At 39.8% G+C, this 21992-nt stretch overlaps 1 protein-coding gene across 1 annotated transcript; it reads left to right on the forward strand.

The window, feature by feature from the left end:
- The first annotated feature begins 200 nt into the window (after nucleotides 1–200).
- On the forward strand, nucleotides 201–21144 carry LOC100554602 (olfactory receptor 8S1). The gene is made up of 2 exons (XM_062964650.1): nucleotides 201–1404; nucleotides 18309–21144. The coding sequence occupies exons 1-2, from the start codon at nucleotides 451–453 to the stop codon at nucleotides 19272–19274; spliced, it is 1920 nt and encodes a 639-aa protein (XP_062820720.1). The 5' UTR covers nucleotides 201–450; the 3' UTR covers nucleotides 19275–21144.
- The last annotated feature ends 848 nt before the right edge of the window (nucleotides 21145–21992 follow it).

A 21992-nucleotide genomic window follows, 5' to 3' on the forward strand; every position in this document is an offset into this window, starting at 1 on the left:
GAGTTCACTGGCTGGCTGCCCTCACAGCAGTAGATCCACTGCTTGTTCTTGCGAAGTTAAATTAGAGCAAGCTTTTGATGTTAGCAAAAGATATGCCACAAAACGTGGATTGCATGCGTTGTGTGAGAAATGGAAGCTACTATGCTTTCATTAAATCTTGATGCCACTAGAGGCTTGCTTTCTCCTGCAGAGATGAACAGCTGCTTGAGTTACATTTATGATTATGTTTTTCAGAGAAGATGGAGCATGTGTATAAAAATGGCCGACAGTCAATAGCCGTTGCACCGATGTGAAGAGGTTAAAACATTGACCGAGCAAATTTCCCATTGACTGAGCAAATTTCCATCAGGAAAGCAAACACTGATACAAAAGAGAGGGTAAACATTTATTGCTTAGATATTTTAACTGCTAATCAAGTATATTACTGTTAATTATCAGCTCATTACAGAAATGATGGAGACCAATTCCACCACCATGACTGAATTCATCCTCCTTGGACTAACAGACAGGGCTGAACTCAAGAGTGCTCTGTTTGCAGTGTTCCTGATCATGTATTTGATCATAGTGGTAGGGAACCTAGGCATGATCACATTAATCAAAGTTGACCCCCGGCTACACACCCCTATGTACTTCTTCCTCAGCCACTTGGCTTTCCTGGACTTCTCTTACTCTTCGGCCATCATGCCCAAGGCACTGATCAACCTTTTAGTTGAGAACAAAACCATCTCATTTAGTGGCTGTGCAGCCCAGATGTACAGCTTCATTGCATTTGGGACAACTGAGTGCTTCCTTCTGGCTGCGATGGCCTACGATCGGTATGTGGCCATCTGTAAACCCTTGCTGTATAATGTCATAATGTCCCGCCAGCTCTGCCTACAGCTCCTTATTGGTTCTTATATTTGTGGTTTTGCGATTTCAATGATACACACAGGCTGTGCCTTTCGGCTCTCCTTCTGTCACTCCAATGTCATCCATCATTTTTTCTGTGATGTGATACCACTCCTCAACATCTCCTGTACGGACACCAGAGTAAATGAGATCATTCTTTTTGCCTTCTGTATCTTTAATGGGGTTTTCATCACACTGGAAATATGTATTTCTTATATCTATATTTTCTCTGCCATCTTGAAAATCCACTCCTCTGAAGGCCGGCATAAAGCCTTCTCCACTTGCACTTCACACTTGATTGTTGTTGCCATGTTCTTTGGAACAGCTGTCTTTATGTACATGCGGCCTAGTTCAGCTTCCTCACCAGACAAAGACAGGGTTGTGTCAGTATTTTATACTGTGGTGAATCCCATGTTGAACCCCTTGATCTACAGCCTGAGGAACAAGGAGGTGAAGAATGCCTTGCGAAGAGTGTTCAACAGAAAAACACATTTCTCAGTACAGATACATTCTAAAGTGATTAAAACAACTGCTTAAAATGGATAGACTGCTTTTGACAATTTTTTTTACAGCTATAGCAAGCTATTATTGATATAACCAATAGCTGATATGTCTAAACCAGGGGTCCCCAAACTAAGGCCCGGGGGCCGGATGCGGCCCTCCAAGGTCATTTACATGGCCCCCGGCCCTCAGCTTTAGACTTAGGCTCGCCCAAAATCTGAAATGACTTGAAGGCACACAACAACAACAATCCTACGTAACATGACTATCTCATTGGCCAGAAGCAGGCCCACACTTCCCATTGAAATCCTGATAGGTTTACTGTATGTTGGTTCCAATTGTTTTTATTTTTAAATATTATATTGTTCTTTCATTTACTAATATTGTGCTATGGTAATAATATAATATATTGTGTATACATATAATATTGATACGAATATTATAATGTAATACAATATAATAATACAATATTATAATATTTATTACATATTTCTACATTTGTAAGCCACCCCGAGTCCCCACGGGGAGATGGAGGTGGAATATAAGAATAAAATTATTATTACTACTATTATATATCAAATGTAATATTACTAATAATATTACAGTATATTGGTATAGTACAATAAGGTAAAGGTTTCCCCTGACGTTAAGTCCAGTCGTGTCCGACTCTGGGGGTTGGTGCTCATCTCCATTTCTCGGCCCAAGACCGGGCGTTGTCCATAAACACCTCCAAGGCCATATGGCCGGCATGATGGCATGGAGCTCCATTACCTTCCCACTGGAGCGGTACCTATTGATTGACTCACATTGGCATGTTTTCGAACTGCTAGGTTGGCAGAAGCTGGAGCTAACAGCGGGAAGTCATTTCGCTCCCCTGATTCGAACCTGCGACCTTTTGGTCCACAAGTTTAGCAGCTCTACAGTTTAACCCACTGCGCCACCGGAGGCCCCATAGTACAATATAGTATTATATAATGCTAATATTGTGCTATGCTAATAATATAATATATTATATGTACATAAAACTTGTAAGCTGCTCTGAGTCCCCTTCGGGGTGAAAGATGGTGGGGTATAAATGTAGTAAATAAATGTTGGGAATTTTTACACTACAAATAAGACATGTGCAGTCTGCATAGGAATTTGTTCATTTTTTTAAAAAGATAATTCAGCCCCCCAGCAGTCTGAGGGACCATAAACGGCCCTCCACTTAAAAGATTTGAGGACCCCTGGTCTAAACATTGCTTACTTTGGGGGCTTTGACAGTTTTCCTTTATTTTCCAAAGCAAACTTCGCAGTTTATACACGATCGTTAATTTTTTTGTGTCAGGAGCGACTTGAGAAACTGTAAGTGGCTTCTGGTGTGAGAGAATTGGTCATCTGAAAGGACATTGCCCAGGGGATGCCCAGATGTTTTGATGTTTTTATCCTTGTGGGAGGCTTCTCTCATGTCCTCGCATGGAGCTGGAGCTAATAGGGGGAGCTTATTTGTGCTCTCCCCGGGTTGGATTCGAACTGGCAAGCTTCAGGTCAGCAACCCAACCTTCAAGTCATCAGTCCTGCCGGCACAAGGATTTAAACAGGGGCTCCACAATAGTTAATGACGGCCAGAGAAAAATATGTATAACGGGAACACTAGTGTCCTATTAAAATTTGCAGCTGCAGAAGTGATGAAAATAATGGCAGTGCACACAGAATTCCAGCTATGCGTGGCTTCTCGTTTCACTTTTCGTCTATCCCTCTTTTACTTTTCAAAGACCAAGAAAATGAGCTCTCAGATGTTCTTCTGAGGACAGAGAAGATCACCATATCAAAAAGTGATTCAAGAAACATTCGAAGAGTTATGAAAATTAATGTCTAGAGTTATATGTGCAAAAGTACTTCTCCATTTGCCATTTTAACAAGTCTAAAAGGGATGGAACTAACCCTTTATGTGCTTTCTCCACAATACTTCCTTGACATGCACCTTCTGCTCCAGATGTTAGGTTCCATATTGCCTGGATTTTCACAAGATCTCCAGAAGTACATTTGCTTATGTAATAGCTCATCATGACTTTATTTTCTCTTCCATGTTCTTCTTCATTTGCTTAGTGCTTTGAATAGCTATCACTTTTGGGTGTCATAGCATTGTACCTAATGTTGTTAGGTTTCACAGCACTGGCTGAAGTCATGGGGAATTTCTCTGCTTTTCTGAGTTGCCAGGCAATGAGACATAACTCAGGATGAATAATGCTGGAACAAAGGAAAGGCTCGGAGCAAGGGATTCAGTTTGTCTCCAGCAAGGATCCAAAAGGGGCAGGTTTGACTTTCACACTATATAGGATTGGGAAATATTTGTGTTTGTGAGGGAAATAGTAGAATTCCAGCTCTGTTTTCTGTTCCTCTCCTTCTGACTACCAAAGAGTAGGAATAAAGACTTAATGCTATTGTGTGTCTACATAAAGTCTCTATTTTTGTTGCTTGGAGCCTCAAGACAGGCATAAGGATACGAAACAATAGCTGAAGCAGGTTTCCACTCAGGAGGGGCTAGACCTACCACTCATAGCAGCTTTTGAACTTGGTTGGTGTGTGATGACCAGGCAGGCTTCAAAAGAGGAAGGTTTTTAAGATCAAGTCAGGGGATGCTTAGGTTTTAGCTATAAATAAGTTTTTTAATCAGTTTTAAGGGGCTTAAACTATTTATTTTTAATACTACTAATATTTAATTCTATTTCAATGTTTGTACGTTTTGGGTTTTTTAAAATTGTTTGTATCAGTTTTACTGGAAGCTGCATTGAGTCTCTTTTTTTGAGAGGAAAAGCGGGATATAAATAAAACAATCACATCATCATCAGAGCCTTGGAAATATTGATTGACGAACATCACCACTCTGATAAGGATCCACTAAAACTAGATCTTAAGTATTTTGAAAGAAATACCAAATTGCAGAATGGACTTTACTGCGAGTAAACTCACTGAGGCTAAAATTAAAGCATGAGGACCATACATTGATAGGCCAATTGATTGCTGAAACACTACAGGAATGGGATTCGAAATGGGAAACCTGTCTTGTCCAATCACCTTTTCATTTAATTAAGTCCAGTGGGAATAAATCCCATGGGTTGTCTAAATTATGGAAAACAGAGAAAGGTTATTTGATGATGCAGATATGTGCACTGATGTGGAAAAAACTCTCTCTCCAGCAGCCACTGCAATTGTGTGACTAGACTTAAATCAATACAGGAACATGCACATACCGCAGAAACACTTTATTCTACCAGTGTGGCCATATAATGAGGCTACTATGTGGCTTTCCAAACTGATTAAAACATGTACATGTGGCAGTAAAGGATTCAAACCAGGATAGGGTACCTACCATGCAGACGAACTGGGATACAGTCTCCATAAAGATTCTGTTGCACCCCAAGGAAGCGCAAGCACTCGAAAACCAGGCAGGAGCCAATATAACACACAAGCTGTTTATTGAAGCAGAGTAAATATATAGATCTATGCGCATTTAAGGTGGAAAGTCAAAGTAAGAAATAGTCCATTATATACAGTCTATTGCAATTCAGAATGAGTTTATCAATGTCCAATTTGTAATCCACAAGTGAAGCTCGATAGCTTCCCTTAGATATCAAAGTTTGTCCATGAAACAATAGCGAAAAACAAAGCACTACAAATCCGCTTGAAAAGTCCTGTAGCAAAGTCAAAGAAGCAAGGTAAACAAAGCAGAGTCAATCTCAATCCAGGAACAAGGAAGTCGCGGTAACAAGGCAAGGTTTACTCGGGAGTAGCGGCTCGGCACAGCTCTCCTGAAACTGGAAACTCGGCACAGATTCAGAAGACAAGGCAAGGAGCTGGAAACTGGAACCTCTTCCGAGTAAAGGCAAAGTTGACACCGCAATGAAAATACAGTGCAGAGTACTTTTAACAGAATCACAAGTCTGTAAGAATTAGGGAGTACAGGCCCCCCGAAAGTTCTCATGGGAAAACTAATCATTATCTAGTTTGAGAGCAAGCCTTTGACTTCTTCTCAGTTCTTGTTTTCTACTTCTATCTTTGGTAACAAAATCTCTCCGATTAAAACTTCCATTCTCCCCTAAGTCTGTACCATCTGGTGTAGTTAACACTGGAGAGAATTCGGAATGTTTGCCAATTAGCGGATTTATGATATCCGGCACCTGCAAGGCCATAGGGCCTGAGTTCTCAGCAGGAATGTCTTCGGATTCCGTCGCCTCATCTGTTTCTGACTCCAACTCTCGATGTAACCTGGGCCATGATGGCTGAGCCACAACAGATTCAGCTCTAGATCCTAATTCAGGGCTGTAATATTTAACCAAATGCAACCGTGGCATGTGGCATATTTTCTTCCACACTCACAAATGCAACCTTTTACCTGTTGTAGTCCACCTCTGACATAGCTTTTTAACAGTGGGTGCCGAGAAGAAGGATGGCAGAGAAACATTCAGACATGTTCCTATAGCTAGATTCATACTCATGAAGCATCCTCCAGAATTCCCAATGGGACTTCATTGTTCACAGATCAAGGATGTGGAAAGCCATGGGTTTTCTAGATATCTTTTCATTCTGATTCAATAAACAACTCAGAAAGGCACAGGCCGAGTAGGAGGATGTTATAAGATCTTTCTTGTGGGAAAACCTTTTTTGAATCCCGTCATGTTGAATAACTGTCAGCCAGTCTCCATTTAAATAGTGTGATGGCACACCCGAGTCAAAAAGGAAAACTATAATGTCTGGCTTTCTCGGGGGCTGTCAATACCATCTGGTGAAATCAGGTCCTTAACATAAAGGCACTTTAGACAGGATTGAAGTTAACCAAAACATGTTTATTGGAAAACAAAGGAGTATAGGGTTAACCCCACTTAGGGTAATTAAAAGGGTAACTTAAAACAATACATTACAAAGGAAGAATTTGTTGAATGCAGACATCAAGGAAAAAAGAACGACCCAAACAATTACCGTCCGATTAGCCTCACGTTGATACCAGGCAAGATTCTGGAAAAGATCATTAAGGAAGTGGTCTGCGAACACTTAGAAACAAATGCGGTCATTGCTAATAGTCAACACGGATTTACCAAAAACAAGTCATGCCAGACTAATCTGATCTCATTTTTCGATAGAGTTACAAGTTGGGTCGATACAGGGAATGCTGTGGATGTAGCATACCTGGATTTCAGTAAGGCCTTCGACAAAGTCCCCCACAACCTTCTGGCAAACAAACTAGTAAAATGTGGGCTAGACAAAACTACGGTTAGATGGATCTGTAATTAGCTAAGCGAATGAACCCAAAGGGTGCTCACCAATGCGTCGTCTTCATCATGGAAAGAAGTGACCAGTGGAGTGCGCAGGGCTCCGTCCTGGGCCCAGTTCTGTTCAACATCTTTATTAACCCTCAGAAGAAGGGTTAGAAGGCACGATCATCAAGTTTGCAGACGACACAAAACTGGGAGGGATAGCTAACACTCCAGAAGACAGGAGCAGAATTCAAAACAATCTTGACAGACTAGAGAGATGGGTCGAAACTAACAAAATGAAGTTCAACAGGGACAAATGCAAGATACTTCACTTAGGCAGAAAAAATGGAATGCAAAAATACAGAATGGGGGACGCCTGGCTTGACAGCAGTGTGTGCGAAAAAGACCTTGGAGTCCTCGTGGACAACAAGTTAAACATGAGCCAACAATGTGATGCGGCAGCTAAAAAAGCCAACGGGATTCTGGCCTGCATCAATAGGGGTATAGCGTCTAGATCCAGGGAAGTCATGCTCCCCCTCTATTCTGCCTTGGTCAGACCACACCTGGAATACTGTGTCCAATTTTGGGCACCGCAGATGAAAGGAGATGTTGACAAGCTGGAATGTATCCAGAGGAGGGCGACTAAAATGATTAAGGGTCTGGAGAACAAGCCCTATGAGGAGCGGCTTAAAGAGCTGGGCATGTTTAGCCTGCAAAAGAGAAGGCTGAGAGGAGACATGATAGCCATGTACAAATATGTATGGGGAAGTCATAGGGAGGAGGGAGCAAGCTTGTTTTCTGCTGCCCTGCAGACTAGGACGCGGAACAACGGCTTCAAACTACAGGAAAGGAGATTCCACCTGAACATCAGGAAGAACTTCCTGACTGTGAGAGCTGTTCGACAGTGGAACTCTCTTGCCCGGGCTGCGGTGGAGGCTCCTTCTTTGGAAGCTTTTAAGCAGAGGCTGGATGGCCATCTGTCGGGGGTGCTTTGAATGCGATTTCCTGCTTCTTAGCGGGGGGTTGGACTGGATGGCCCATGAGGTCTCTTCCAACTCTACTATTCTATGATTCTATGATTCTATCTTTCTGGGATTTTGGAGGTTCCAGATGCAAAAGAACTTGATTTCCTCTTTATGAAACTTGGGCAGGCTCCAGGTTTCTGGGGTCGCTGAGACTGTTGAGTACTGTACAGAACAGAGTAGAACAGGCTTTTACCGCTGTGCTATACTGTTGTACTTAACTTGCCTGTTTGAATTGCTGGGGCCAAAGATTTCCATCTGTAATGGAGTGGGTGAAGACAAACATATTGAAGTTTAATTCAGACACAACAGGTGTACTCCTGATAGTTGACAGTCAGATCTGGGAAAAGGAATTCAGACTGTTATAGGGTAGCTCCATCCCAAAGACACAGGTCATTGTTTGGATTTATTCCTGAATCCAACCCTGATTCTAGAAGTCAGATTTCTGTGGAGTCCAGGAGTGCTTTTGCAGAGTTAAACTGCAGCTGTTCCTGGAGATGCCTGACATTGGCATAATGACACATGCCTTGGTTACATTCGGTTTGGCTTATTGTCTGTCTGCCTTTGAAAAGCATTCAGAAACTTCAGTTGGCCCAAAGATCTACAGCCATATTGTTAACTGCAACTAGCTACATGGAACATACAACTCTGTTGTGGCCACAGCTCAACTAGCTATTTTTTTCCCCCAGAGCAATTCAAAGTGCTGGTTGTTACCCATAAAACCTTCACCATTTGGATCCAGGCTGCCTAAAGGACCATATTTTCCTATATGAGTCTGCCTAGGCACTAAATTCTTCGAGTGAGATCTTTCTCTCTGCCTTGTAGCTTCCCAAGCAAATTTTATGGTAATTTTATTGTCCTTGCTTCCAGGCTTTGAAACTCCCTCCCTAAGGAAGTTAGCATTATTTCCTCCTTTCTGTCCTACAGAGAACAAGCAAAACTGTTAATATAACAGACCTTCAGGAACTGTGATGTACTTTCCATGTTGTGCTGTCATACTGATTTTTCGCGGTATTTCAAAGTAATTATTTACTGCTGTGTTTGTATGTATTTTCATCTGTACATATTTTAATATTTTGTAAGCAACTTGAATCCCACTGTTAGGAAGAAGGTGGGATATAAATGAATATATTACAGCAAACCACAACAAACTATCGATATTTATAGTTCCGAGTCCTACTCTCCATCATCTTGCCCGGGCACATATTGTCAGGCAATGATTTGTACTTCTTAATTCTATCCATGTCCAGGCAAAGTTACTTCAGCAGTGGTAAATTAGAACAGCTTTTCAAGAAGTTAGAACTATTCTGTTTCAAATCTGGACTTTAGACAAACACATTCCACCTGCTAAACTTAATAAGCCACAAAAGGCAAGGGTCAAACATGCAGTGGTCGGGTAGACTTGACCAAACACCTTCTCTGTACCTTCAGATATACACAAAGGGTAGTAGTACTTCACAAACAAAGCTTTCAATTTTTTAAGAATATTTAACAGCAGTCAATATAATGGCTGAATTATTCAGAAGTGAGGGGGTTTGGGTTACAGAGAATAAAAAGAGAAATATTTTAAGGCCTATTAAAAAATAAATGCTATTTCAGATTCCAGTATGCTCAGTACAAGTGGCTCAGGAAAATCATGAGGGACAGATTGGAATATGTTTGGAAGAAGTAACGTATGGCAAGTATAATCTACTGCTACTGTTTTCTACTACTTTGTCTTTCCAACACCAATGACCTTTGTCTTCAGGTAAATGTTTTGAATTGAGTGGTTGCCACAGAAGGATATTTTAAGAGAAGGAAGGTGTTGCTACATACATGCAGTTTATATGTGTATATTTATTCCAATATGTTTCCTAAATTGTTTTAATCCAATTACGTTTCCAGTCTGTAATGTTTTTTTACTATGCCCAAAAACATATTTAACGACTGTGCACATATATCTTCAGCCCCACCAAATCGGGCTCATAGTGTAGCTAGCTACACTATAGAATTAAAGAAGTTCTACAGTGCCATAGCTCAATGTTATGGAATCATAACATTAATTGTATGCGTTCTTTAGGCTTCTCTGCCAATGAGTGTTGGTGTCTCACCAAATCACAACTCTTGTGATTCCATAGCATTGAGCCATGGCAGTAAAAGTAGTCAAATTGCCTTAATTCTATAGTATATACATGCATCGTCAGTTTGCTGTTGAAAGTAAATGAGACAAAAGTAGAGAGATCATAAGCAAGGTAGAGTTCTCCTTTTCCTCATTTCCTCAGTATGTTTCATCAGAGCAACCTTTACTTCTTGATTTCTCAAACTATAGATCATGGGGTTCAGCATGGGCGTAACGATGCAATAGAACACCGAGATAGTTTTCCCCTGCTTGGGTAAATACTGGGATCTGGGCCTCAAGTAGACAAACATGGCTGTCCCAAAGCACAGGCTCACCACCATCAGGTGGGCTGCGCAGGTGGAAAACGCTTTGTGTCTTCCCTCAGCTGATCGTATCCAAAGGATGGTTGAGAGGATGTAGATATAAGACACTACCACAAGAATAAAGGGTATGAGCAGAATAAGCGTCCCAGCTCCCGGCATAATTGCATCCCCAACAAAGGAGCTAGAACATGCCAAATGCTGAACAGCTAACACTTCGCAAACAAAATGGTCGATATTCTTCTTCCCACAGAATGGCAAGTGTAGAGTGGCCACTGTCATTACTACACCACTCACAAACCCACTAAGCCAACACTCGGCTGCTATCTGTGTACATAGCCCCTGACTCATAATGGTACTATAATGCAAAGGATGGCAAATAGCCATATAGCAGTCATATGCCATAACAGTCAACAGGATGAATTCAGTAGCTCCCAAAGACAGCGATATATACATCTGTACCATGCAACCTACAAAGGAGATGGTTTTGTGCTTTGCTAGGAAGTTGGACAACATTTTAAGGATGACTGTGGTGGTATAGCAGATGTCCAGGAAAGAGAGATGGCTCAGGAAATAATACATTGGAGTGTGTAAGTGCATGTCCCTGCTTATCACTAGCATGATGAGCATATTCCCTGCAACGGTGACAAGATACATCACTAGAAAAAGAGCAAAAAGACATTTCTGGGTTTCTGAATTAATGGACAAACCCAAGAGGAAAAACTCCATATTCCATATATTATATCCGGAGCTGCATATTCTCTGTAATAATGGAAATCACAGGATAGAAGGAAGGAAGGAAATTACTTTACTCTCTTGTCTCATTTGCCCCCGAAGTAAGCTCCGTCTGATGAGTTCGTTGATGATAACAGCCTGGATTTTTACAAATATCAAAATTTGAACTGTTGATAGTATGAAATCTTACATAATTAATTTATGTTTTTCCTGTATATATTTCTACAATAAAGTTTAATCTATAAATTAGGCACAGTAAGAGATCAACAACAATAACTAATAATAAAACAATATATTGAAGCAAGTCATATGAATGTGGCATGCAATTTAAAACTTATAAGTTGTTAATTCTGCATTTTTTTCATTTAATATTTTTAGACTGTGGTTGACTGTAGATGAGCAAAACTACAGATAAGGAGGAACCACCATACATAATCCAAAATCAAATTTCTCAGTTCAAATTCAAAAGACAATAATAAAAATGATAAAAACGATGTCCAAAGTGAAGCAGGATCCATCAAAGCACACCAAATATGGATTGAACACTTAGCAAGTTCAAAGGGAGGAACACAGGGTCAAATACAGTAGTTCCAGACAGTTGCCAATTAAGTACAGTAGAGTCTCACTTATCCAACATAAATGAGCCGGCAGAATGTTGGATAAGCGAATATGTTGGATAATAAGGAGGGATTAAGGAAAAGGCTATTAAACATCAAATTAGGTTATGATTTTACAAATTAAGCACCAAAACATCATGTTATACAACAAATTTGACAGAAAAAGTAGTTCAATACTCAGTAATGCTATGTAGTAATTACTGTATTTACGAATTTAGCACCAAAATATCATGATGTATTGAAAACATTGACTACAAAAAAGCATTGGATAATCCAGAACGTTGGATAAGCGAATGTTAGATAAGTGAGATTCTACTGTATGTTCAATTACCATGTAATGATGGAAGTGGGCAAACCTCCCCATTCATTCTAGTTCAATTACCTTCCTCATGTGCATGGCAATAAGTCTGATTAAGAGAGATTCCCTACATTAGATGCTCTCCACACAATTGGGAACCCAAATGTATGTTAAATGTTCTCAATTATTTGGAAGTATACACATGTATGATAAAGTTTGCCCATTCAGACTTGTCAGTTTCCTGGTGTAGGTTGTACATTTTTCTCTTTTGCAGACCGATAAGGCACATGATTATAAAGTGTTAGTATATCTCTGAGAACTACTGGCATTCTTCCTGGGGTTTTTATATACAGAAAACACAGTGACTGATTGCCTTGTGCCTTGCATTTCTGTCTTCTCCTATCACAATAAATTATTTTACCAAAGTTCTCCAAGTTAACTGACCCCTATGTCAACTCTTACATACACATAAGCACATACCTAGATATGCTGCTCATATTCTTCTGAACTTTTGCCAGTTTCTTGAGCAAGCTGGCCTCTATGTTGTAAATCATTTTCAAGACAATTTCCTATAAATACTGTGGTGGATAAGTGCACCTGTGTTGGAAATTATTTGTATCCATACTTCTGCAGAAAATTTCCTGCATCTCCTTTTGGAACCTGTCAGATTTTATCGCACCACAAGGGTAAAGTATTTCTGAAAAGTTCTTTTCATTCTACACACACACACATTACCAGCAGTATCATTTTGTAAAATATCAAAATCTAAAAACACAGAGCTCTAAATCCCCTTTGCCTATTTGTTTCAAAAATAGCAGGCATAATAGCCTCGTAAAAGATTACTGTGCCTATAAATTTCATCCAGTTTCAACAAATAGAAAAAACATACAGCTGTGTATTGATTTCCAGTGATAGTCAGTAGAAAGAACAGTTATTTGGTATTGAACCAGAGTAAAACTATGAGACAGCTGTGTATTGATTTCCAGTGATAGTCAGTAGAAAAAAGAGTGATTTGGTATTGAACCAGAGTAAAACTATGAGACCTTCAAATAAACCTGGGCTGTTTTCCAAATTATTGATCTGTTGTCCAAACAGAATCTTGTGGTAATTGAAGAATTTTAATAAGAACCCAATACTGTTCTTAATAGGTTGTTAGCATTTGTGGCAGTTGTCAGCATTTGTACAATACCTGTTACAAGATATGTGTGTTTGACTATTAAATGAAACTGCTTTATTGTTGGCTAAGGATAGATCAGGATGAGCTAGAAAGAAGCCTAAGTCAAATCCTATAGCTAGCAACTATACTGAAATAATATGTGGAATTAGAGGGAGAATACTAATCAAATTGTTAGGCATAACTGAATGCCTTAAATAAGTTTCTGTTCCTCCCAATATAATATGCTGTAGTTTGCAAAACAATGGATTATGGGCAGAAACTTGTGTGGCTAGATAAGGTCATCTTGGGGACCCAGGCGGATCTGCTCTGTACTGGCTCTCTTTATTAGTCAAAATATAGAAATAATATATCTCAGAGAGATTTTGAGCAGCCAAATCATGCAATATTAAGTAAACCTTAAAAGTATTTCCCCACCACGGCTCTCGTTAAACATCCCCAGATTCCAAAGGCAGTTCACTCAGATGGAAAAGTCAGTAGGCATCCGTGATCAAGAGCCCTTCTAGGGAAAAAAAAGTCCTACTTTAATCATCCATCTTTGCCCAAAAGCCCAAATGTTTGAGAAGATTACTGTCTTCTGTTTATATAACTGCAAAATAAGTGTAAACCCAGGCTTCACTCCTTTCACTCTCTCAATACCCTCACCCACCCCAAATCAAGAATTTTAGCCAGAAAATCTCAGGATCTTACTCTCAGTCCCAGAGAGGCTTGAGTGCCTTGTCAACCTTGCTCTCTTCTTTGCAATGCTCCAAAAAGGAAGAAAACACTCTCCAGCTTCTCTCAAGAAAAGTCCAATGGCACCAAGAGTTTTGTTTTCCTCTAAAATTTATCTTTTGGGAAGTATTTCTTTGCATAGGTCCTCTCATCCGCCCCACTTCTCTTGCATTGGTATAGATTAGAAAAAGTATCTATTTGTTTTACTTTTTCAACCTATGCTTGTGTCTTCTCCTGCTTCTCTTAGCAGCCCTTGAACCTCAAATTGTTTAACCCCTCGCAAGTTTGCCTTGCAAATTTGCTCTTTCCACTTATTATTTCCCCATCTGGAAGCCACTATGCTGTATTAGCTCATTATTTGTATGATTGTATGAGTTATTCATACCTGTGCTCAGCAGTTTGTGGCCTCTAGAATTTCCCAGAAAATACTCTGAGATTTTCATCACATATTAACTCTGTAAGGCTGCATCTCTGTAATTCCCAAAACCATAATTAGCATGTTTTCCCTAGTCTGTGCTTCAGAGAAAACCGTAAGTGCTAGTGAGCTAAACATAAACCCAACTGTTAGGTCCCTCTACAGTACATCCAATTGAAACAATGGGAACTGGCTAAGTTCTTCAATTTCTATTGAAGAGGCCACTCAGTGGTTGCCATGTCAATCACATGTGAACTCTACTCATTCATCTCAGACTTTAAAGGACCTGTATGAGGCCCCATCTACATTACCATATAATGCAATTTCAGAGTGCACAACATGGAAATTTCACTACGTGTCGCATTATCCACATGCCTGGATATAACAGGGTCCAATGCAGCGCATTTTTCAGCCAACCCGGACTTTCTCCAGACTATTTAAAACACAAGTTTCCCCCGTTTAATGCGGCTTCTCCTATATTATGGGCATTTGTCCTTTTGGCATTCCCCCTTTATAATACACTTCAATATGGATTATAAGGCCTATGTGGATGTGGCTCAAGTACAACTAATTTCTTTTTAAAGTGATATACCAGGATACCTGCAATTCACTCGCACACATGCACGTGCATGCAAGCTCACACATACACATACACCCTTCTTTGATCATTTTTCTTATTGCAAAAAAGAATGTTTTGCAAGAGAACATGGAATAGATATGCAGTGCATTTCATAGAATCATAGAATAAGAGAGTTGGAAGAGATCTCATGGGCCATCCAGTCCAACCCCTGCCAAGAAGCAGGAAAATCACATTCAAAGTACCCGTGACAGATGGCCATCCAGCCTCTGCTCAAAAACCTCCAAAGAAGATGCCTCCACCACAGTCCGGGGGAGAGAGTTCCACTGCCGAACAGCTCTCACAGTGAGGAAGTTCTTCCTGATGTTCAGGTGGAATCTCCTTTCCTGTAGTTTGAAGCCATTGTTCCACATCCTTGTCTCCAGGGCAGCAGAAAACAAGCTTGCTCCCTCCTCCCTATGACTTCCCTTCACGTATTTGTACATGGCTATCATGTCTCCTCTCAGCCTTCTCTTCTGCAGGCTAAACATGCCCAGCTCTTGAAGCCACTCCTCATAGGGCTTGTTCTCCAAACCCCTAATCATTTTAGTTGCCCTCCTCCGGACACTTTCCAGCTTGTCAACATCTCACTTCAACCGCAGTGCCCAGAATTGGACACAGTATTCCAGGTGAGGTCTGACCAAGGCAGAATAGAGGGATAGTACAACTTTCCTGGATCTAGACACTATACTATTTATGCAGGACAAAATCCCATTGGCTTTTTCTGCTGCCGCATCGCATTGTTGGCTCATGTTTAACTTGTTGTCCACAAGGACTCCAAGATCTTTTTGGTTGGTAGGACTAAGAGGCTTCCATCTAGAAGTACGCTCAGTGCTTGCTTTTGTTGAGTGTGCAAGTTCACATTCATTTACATAATTTAAAGGATACACTATTCTGTGAGCACTATGATACATTACAAATGCAGAAAGAAAGAAAGCATTGATTGACACCACCCTATATAAAGACATAGCTGAATGTCTTGATGTCTAGCAATAAAACCCTGGACGACTAAGCATAACTGTAGAGCACAAATGAGGAAATCATGTCACTCTTTTTGAAGAATTTTCCTGAATTAATCCTGGCAATCCATGTAATATGCTTGCTGTCATAGCCCTACTCAAAGATTCCTCCAGTAGGAAGAGTGTGAGCTGAAAGAGACACAGACCGGAGAGGAATCAACTGCCTCAATAGATCCAGGAACTCTCAGGAGTATCTGAAATTGCAGCTTGGTTCCAGAGTTCAAAGAGGAGACTGATCCTTTTCCCAGCACACATGATTGATGAAACCTAAAAGCCCAAATGAGGCAAGTTTGGGCCTTTAGGTGCCCAAATGAAGCACTTGTTTGCAAGGAAGTTTTCCTCAGTGTAGAGACCTTCTTGGGAGTAGAAAATTCAAAATTTTAGCCAAGTTAGAGAACAAGATTGAAGGGAAGGTACAAAAGTTTATTACAGTTTGGCCAAAAGGGATGCAAGTATCAGCCGATGCTCAAAATGTACAGGCATAACTCCTTAAAAAAATACAAGACATTTAATACACCTCTGATAGCTATTCAGGCTTCCCATGCATCCTCCTGATTGGCTGAGAAATGGGCTGGTCAGAATCCATGCAAGGAGTGGTCAGGGGTTTCTCTGACATCACAGACAGGAGGAGGGAATACCCATTGCGGAAAGAAGAACAGCTGATTATTGGTAGGTTTAAAGGTACAGTCCATTGCAGAGACACCTTCATGGAGGACATGAAACTGAAAGAGATGATGACATGGGTATGCAGATGATTCCTTGATTTATTTAAGTGTCCAGTTCCATGAGGACAAAGGTGCAAGACCTGGAGAGCAAAAGGTGATAATTCTGGGTGACCCTTTCAGAAGGCTAATATTTGCTTTAGCCTTTCCTTCCATGAGATGATGAGCCCCCAGTCATTTCTAAACAGGTAAACAGTTTGGACACAGCCCTGGCAATAAATGCATTATCTGGCACACAACTGTTTACAAAGGAACTAGTTTTATCTGTCCTGGGAGACTGCTGGAGAGATCTTTTTAATTGTTTTAGCAATCTCCGTTCCCAGAAATGTATGTAAATAGAGGGGGCACTGGGATAAGAGCATGCCTTCATAATATATTTGATACAGTTTCATACATTTAGGAATTGACACAGTACATAATCAATGCAAATTACAAAAGAAATATCATTTTATACATTTATTAAAGGGTTATAATTAATATAGTTTGGGATACAGTTGCTGCTGGATTCCTTGTGGAGCCTCCAGTGGCTTCAATATTTTGTCAAAGGCTTTCATGGCCGGGATCACAGGGTTGTTGTATGTCTTTCGGGCTGTGTGGCCATGTTCCAGAAGTATTCTCTCCTGATGTTTCGCCCACATCTATGGCAGGCATCCTCAGAGGATCTTTGATCTCCACTTCAGCCTGAAGCCATTTTGGCAAGAAGAATTTGGAAATATCCTTGTTGAACATTTATATGTACAGTAGAGTCTCACTTATCCAAGCCTCACTTATCCAAGCTTCTGGATTATCCAAGCCATTTTTGTAGTCAATGTTTTCAATATATCATGATATTTTGGTGCTAAATTTGTAAATACAGTAATTACAACATAACATTATTGCGTACTGAACTACTTTTTCTGTCAAATTCGTTGTATAACATGATGTTTTGGTGCTTAATTTGTAAAATTATAACCTAATTTGATATTTAATGGGCTTTTCCTTAATCCCTCATTTTCCAAGATATTTGCTTATCCAAGCTTCTGCCGGGCCGTCTAGCTTGGATAAGTGAGACTCTATTGTATATCTTACTGTACATACAATTTGCAAATAGCCATCTTTGTCATATCGTTTAACAAGTGATGACTAATTTTTTTTTGTCCTTTGAAGATATCACATATTCGCAGGGCACTTGGTATAGAGCCCTTGAGAACCAATTTAATTACTTTGTTGGGTACATACAGCACAGAATCAGAAGATTGGATCACAAGGGACATTCCACTCATAAAAGAGCTCTTATATGATTACTGCTTTGGCATCATAAGTCTCAATGTTGCCTCGATCACACAGCTGATTTAAATAAGAACTTTATACAGATATATCTTGTGATTATGTCTCATTCTTATCCATGTTTTTTTTTAATTCTACATTTTATGGAAGTTGCAGACATGAAGGTGAGTCAAAGTTATACGTATTCAGAAATCTAATTAGCCAATTTTAGCACATGCAATGGCTTCTGTGTATGGGTAGAACTGAGAATAGTTCACCTTTGCTGTCGATCTCTTCCAGAAAAGGCGCCTAACAATAGCATATCTGGTACATATATGCAATTTATGAGAAATGGGTCCATTGCCTTGGTTATATTCTATAAGTACTGAGGTGAGACCAATTTAAGCAATTCCTTTAGATTGTAAAAAGATAGATTGCTGAATTATTTTGCTGACCTGTTTAGTGGTTTTGATTAAACCAAGCCAATGTAGTGGTAGAGATGTAGCATAAGCCACTTTTTTGTACTATTCAGATAACCTTCAGAATGATCTAGTCTCCCCATGTGACTGCCCAATTCCACAGGAACATACAAATCTGTCTATTCCAAATAGAAACAGAAAAAGATTGTTTCATACTAATGTACTTATTTTTTTTCCAAATTATAGGCGTTTCAATAGGTCAGTCATTTAGAAGCAGAAAATGATTGAAGGAAATCACACAAGAGTGAATGAGTTTGTCCTCTTGGGATTAGTGGATAGTCCTCAAATGAAGCTGGTGTGCTTTGCTGTGATATTAGCAATGTATTTGGTTGCCTTGGCAGGGAATCTTGGAATGATCATGTTAATCAGAATTGACCCTCAACTCCAGAACCCCATGTATTTCTTCCTCAGCCATTTGTCCATCTTAGATTTTGGATATTCCTCAGCCATTGCCCCTAAGATGCTGGAGAACTTTTTGGTGGAAGAGAGAACCATTTCCTACAGAGATTGTGCTGTGCAGATGTATTTCTTTGTCTTCTGTGCAAGTACTGAGTGCATACTCTTGGCCGCAATGGCATATGACCGGTATGTTGCAATCTGCAATCCTCTCTTGTACATGGTGGTGATGTCCCCAAAAACGTGTGCTCTGATGGTGGCCGGCTCCTACCTTGTTGGCTTTGTGAATGCAATGACACAAACCATCTCCACCTTTTCCCTCTCTTTTTGTAACTCCAATGTCATCAATCATTTCTTCTGTGATGTGCCCCCTTTGCTAGCTCTTTCCTGCACTGACACAAGCACCAACGAAATGGTGCTGTTTGTATTTGCCACGGTTCTGGGAATATTCACATCAGCAGAAATTATGGTGTCATACATATTCATCCTCTGTGAAGTCTTGCAGATGCATTCCACTAGTGGGAAGCAAAAGGCTTTTTCAACATGTGCTTCACACTTGGGGGCGGTCATCATTTTTTATGGGACAACAGTTTTCATGTACCTGCGACCAAGCTCAAGCTACTCCATGAATCAGGACAAATGGGCCTCAGTGTTTTATACTGTAGTGATTCCCATGCTGAACCCTTTGATCTACAGCATGAGGAACAAGGAAGTGAAAAATGCCCTGAGGAGATTCCACATTTGGGAGACAGTCTGTTTGAGAGACATAAACAATTCATAAATGCTGGCACCGCAGAGCTATTTTATCCAAAGTGCAATCCACTACACTAAGGGCTCCTCTAAATAGGCAAATGTGAAGTGAGGTGGCTGGAGGTTTTGGTATTTGTTGTTGTTTTTATTTATTCTTCACACACGTCCCAAACCAATATTCAATATAGGTTACAAAATAAAACAAACACAATATAGCTAAAAAATACAGATGATCAGAGTTAAAGTGAGATCAAACTATTAACAAGAATGAAAACAATTTAAAGCAAATAACTAAAATGTTAAATAGCACTTATATTTCTTATGTTTTTTAATGTATCCAAAAAATTGACTAAACTTTGTTGTCGTGTGCTGTCAAGTCATTTCTGACTTACAACAATTCCAGGATGACCTATCACAGGATTTTCTTGGCAAGATTTGTTCAGAGGTGGCTTGTCTGTGCCCTGCTTTGAGGCTGAAGGACTACACCATGCTAGCTCTGTCTCAAACTATTTGAAGTGATTTTTTGTTTTGTTTTAATTTTAAGACATATTGAAATAAAAAGTCCCCTCTATTTCTCTCTTTTTAAAGAATTATAGTGCTTCAATTAAAATGGTAATATAACACCATAGCTCTAAGGGTGGAGGATTCAGGAAGGAGAAATGTGTCATTTAGTCCATAGCACTGTTTGGAAACCATATGAAAAGCCTTCGTGCAGATCCAATATATTGCTACAAACATCTCCCCCAAGTGGACACATGGACTGAGAACAAACAGATCCACAGGCAACAACAACCAGCCAGACACAGCAATACTGTGAGAACTCACACTTTTTTAAATCTGTATTGTTTTAAAATGTTGTGAGTCGCTTTGGTTCTCACTTAGGGAGAAAAGCAGGATATAAATAAAGATGATGATGATGATGATGATGATGAGACCAATATGATAGAGAACCCTAAAAGAGTTTACAGTCATTGAGAATCTGAAATAAATTATATTAAAATGTATTCTGTTTATGTGCTGTTATGCCCAAAATGTTCAATCAAATAATGTAGCATGAATAGCTTTTTAACCTATATCTTAAAAACTCCATGACATAAAAACTTCTGAAATGTAATTGCTTTGAGTATCTGAGATTAGAAATACAGTAAAGGGTTTAGATTTTTGGATTTATTAATGTTTTTATTTTATATTGCCTTTAAAGCTAATTTTGCAGGATAACATGCTGTAGATAAATAAACAGAGGTAAGAACATTGTTTCTAGACAGCACCCAACATAATAAAGACATGTGGCTGCCATGGCTATTTACTAGTGCCCACTTTATCTTGCAGCAGAAAAGATCATTTTGCTGAGATAATGATCCATGTTGTGATCTCTGAGGCCCCTCTACACAGCTGTATAAAATCCACATTATCCACTTTGAACTGGATTATACAGCAGTGGAGAGTAAGATAGTCCAGTTCAAATCAGATAATGTGGATTTTCTGTTTTGATAACCTGGATTATCTAGCAATGTAGAAGGGGGCCTGAGAAAAGAAAGATTTCTTCAACACCAAGCAGGGAGAATCAATTCTTACTCATCAGGGATCAGAGCTAAGGACAACAAAAAAGCACTGAAACATTAAAACCCTAAAAGCGAAGGTTATTTAAACCTGTTCTACAATGAAGTGTGGAAATGATAGGAAAATTTATGTACTGATTTTTATTCTGTATCTTCCTTATGAGCAGATGCACCTGGAGTTGAACTGTGCTTTGTGCACCTGAAAGCTATTGCACTGCAATGTCCTGTTGAATAGAAATGTATCTGAGCTGTGCTTTATATGCCTTACAACCCATTGTACTAGAGATTACTTCTGTACAGATATGTCCAGGACTGAGCTATGCTTTGCATGCCTGGAATTTGTGGTATTGGGACTTCTGAGTAAACATGCAAAATAACTGAACTGTGCTTTGCATTCTTGATAATGTGTGCATGAAGGTTTATGCATGTATCTGTTTCTATATAGTATCACACACACACACACGCAGCATACTCCCAGATGCAGCACTCTGAACAACAACTACAATTACAACTACTACAACAACAAACTACATGATGGGCATGTCATGTTCTGCATCCAATTTACTGGCACACATAAAAACACCAATATAACTTGTATTCTGACTGGAATTCTATTGGTGATGTACTCTGATGCAATGTGTACTCTGATGCAATGTTCTTGTTTTCTGTCATTGAGGAAGGAGGTAGTTAATACCTTCTTGTTCAAGGAAGGCACACAAAATGTCATGGGCAGAAAGGTGGTTTTTTTTAACCACACGTGGTTTCAGTTTTCCAACCAGAAGAAAGCACAAGCCATCACTCTCTTAGAAACCCCATTACTGGGGGTTTATGATAGCAATTTATTTATTTATTTATTTACAGTATTTATATTCCGCCCTTCTCACCCCGAAGGGGACTCAGGGCGGATTACAATGAACACATATATGGCAAACATTCAATGCCAACAGACAAACAACATACATTAAACAAACTCAGAGGCATTTTTAACATTTTTCCAGCTTCACGATTCCGGCCACAGGGGGAGCTGTTGCTTCACCGTCCAGTAGTAGCTGTACTTCCGCATTCCTTTCCTCGTGTTTTGCTGGCAGTTTTATGGTGTTGTAAATTAGCCTCCCGCATAAAGCGTCCCTAAATTTCCCTAATTGACAGGTGCAACTGTCTTTCGGGGCTGCATAAGTCAACAGCAAGCC

The sequence above is a fragment of the Anolis carolinensis genome, chromosome 1, assembly GCF_035594765.1.
Source record: "Anolis carolinensis isolate JA03-04 chromosome 1, rAnoCar3.1.pri, whole genome shotgun sequence".
In the NCBI taxonomy this organism is placed as follows: domain Eukaryota; kingdom Metazoa; phylum Chordata; class Lepidosauria; order Squamata; family Dactyloidae; genus Anolis; species Anolis carolinensis.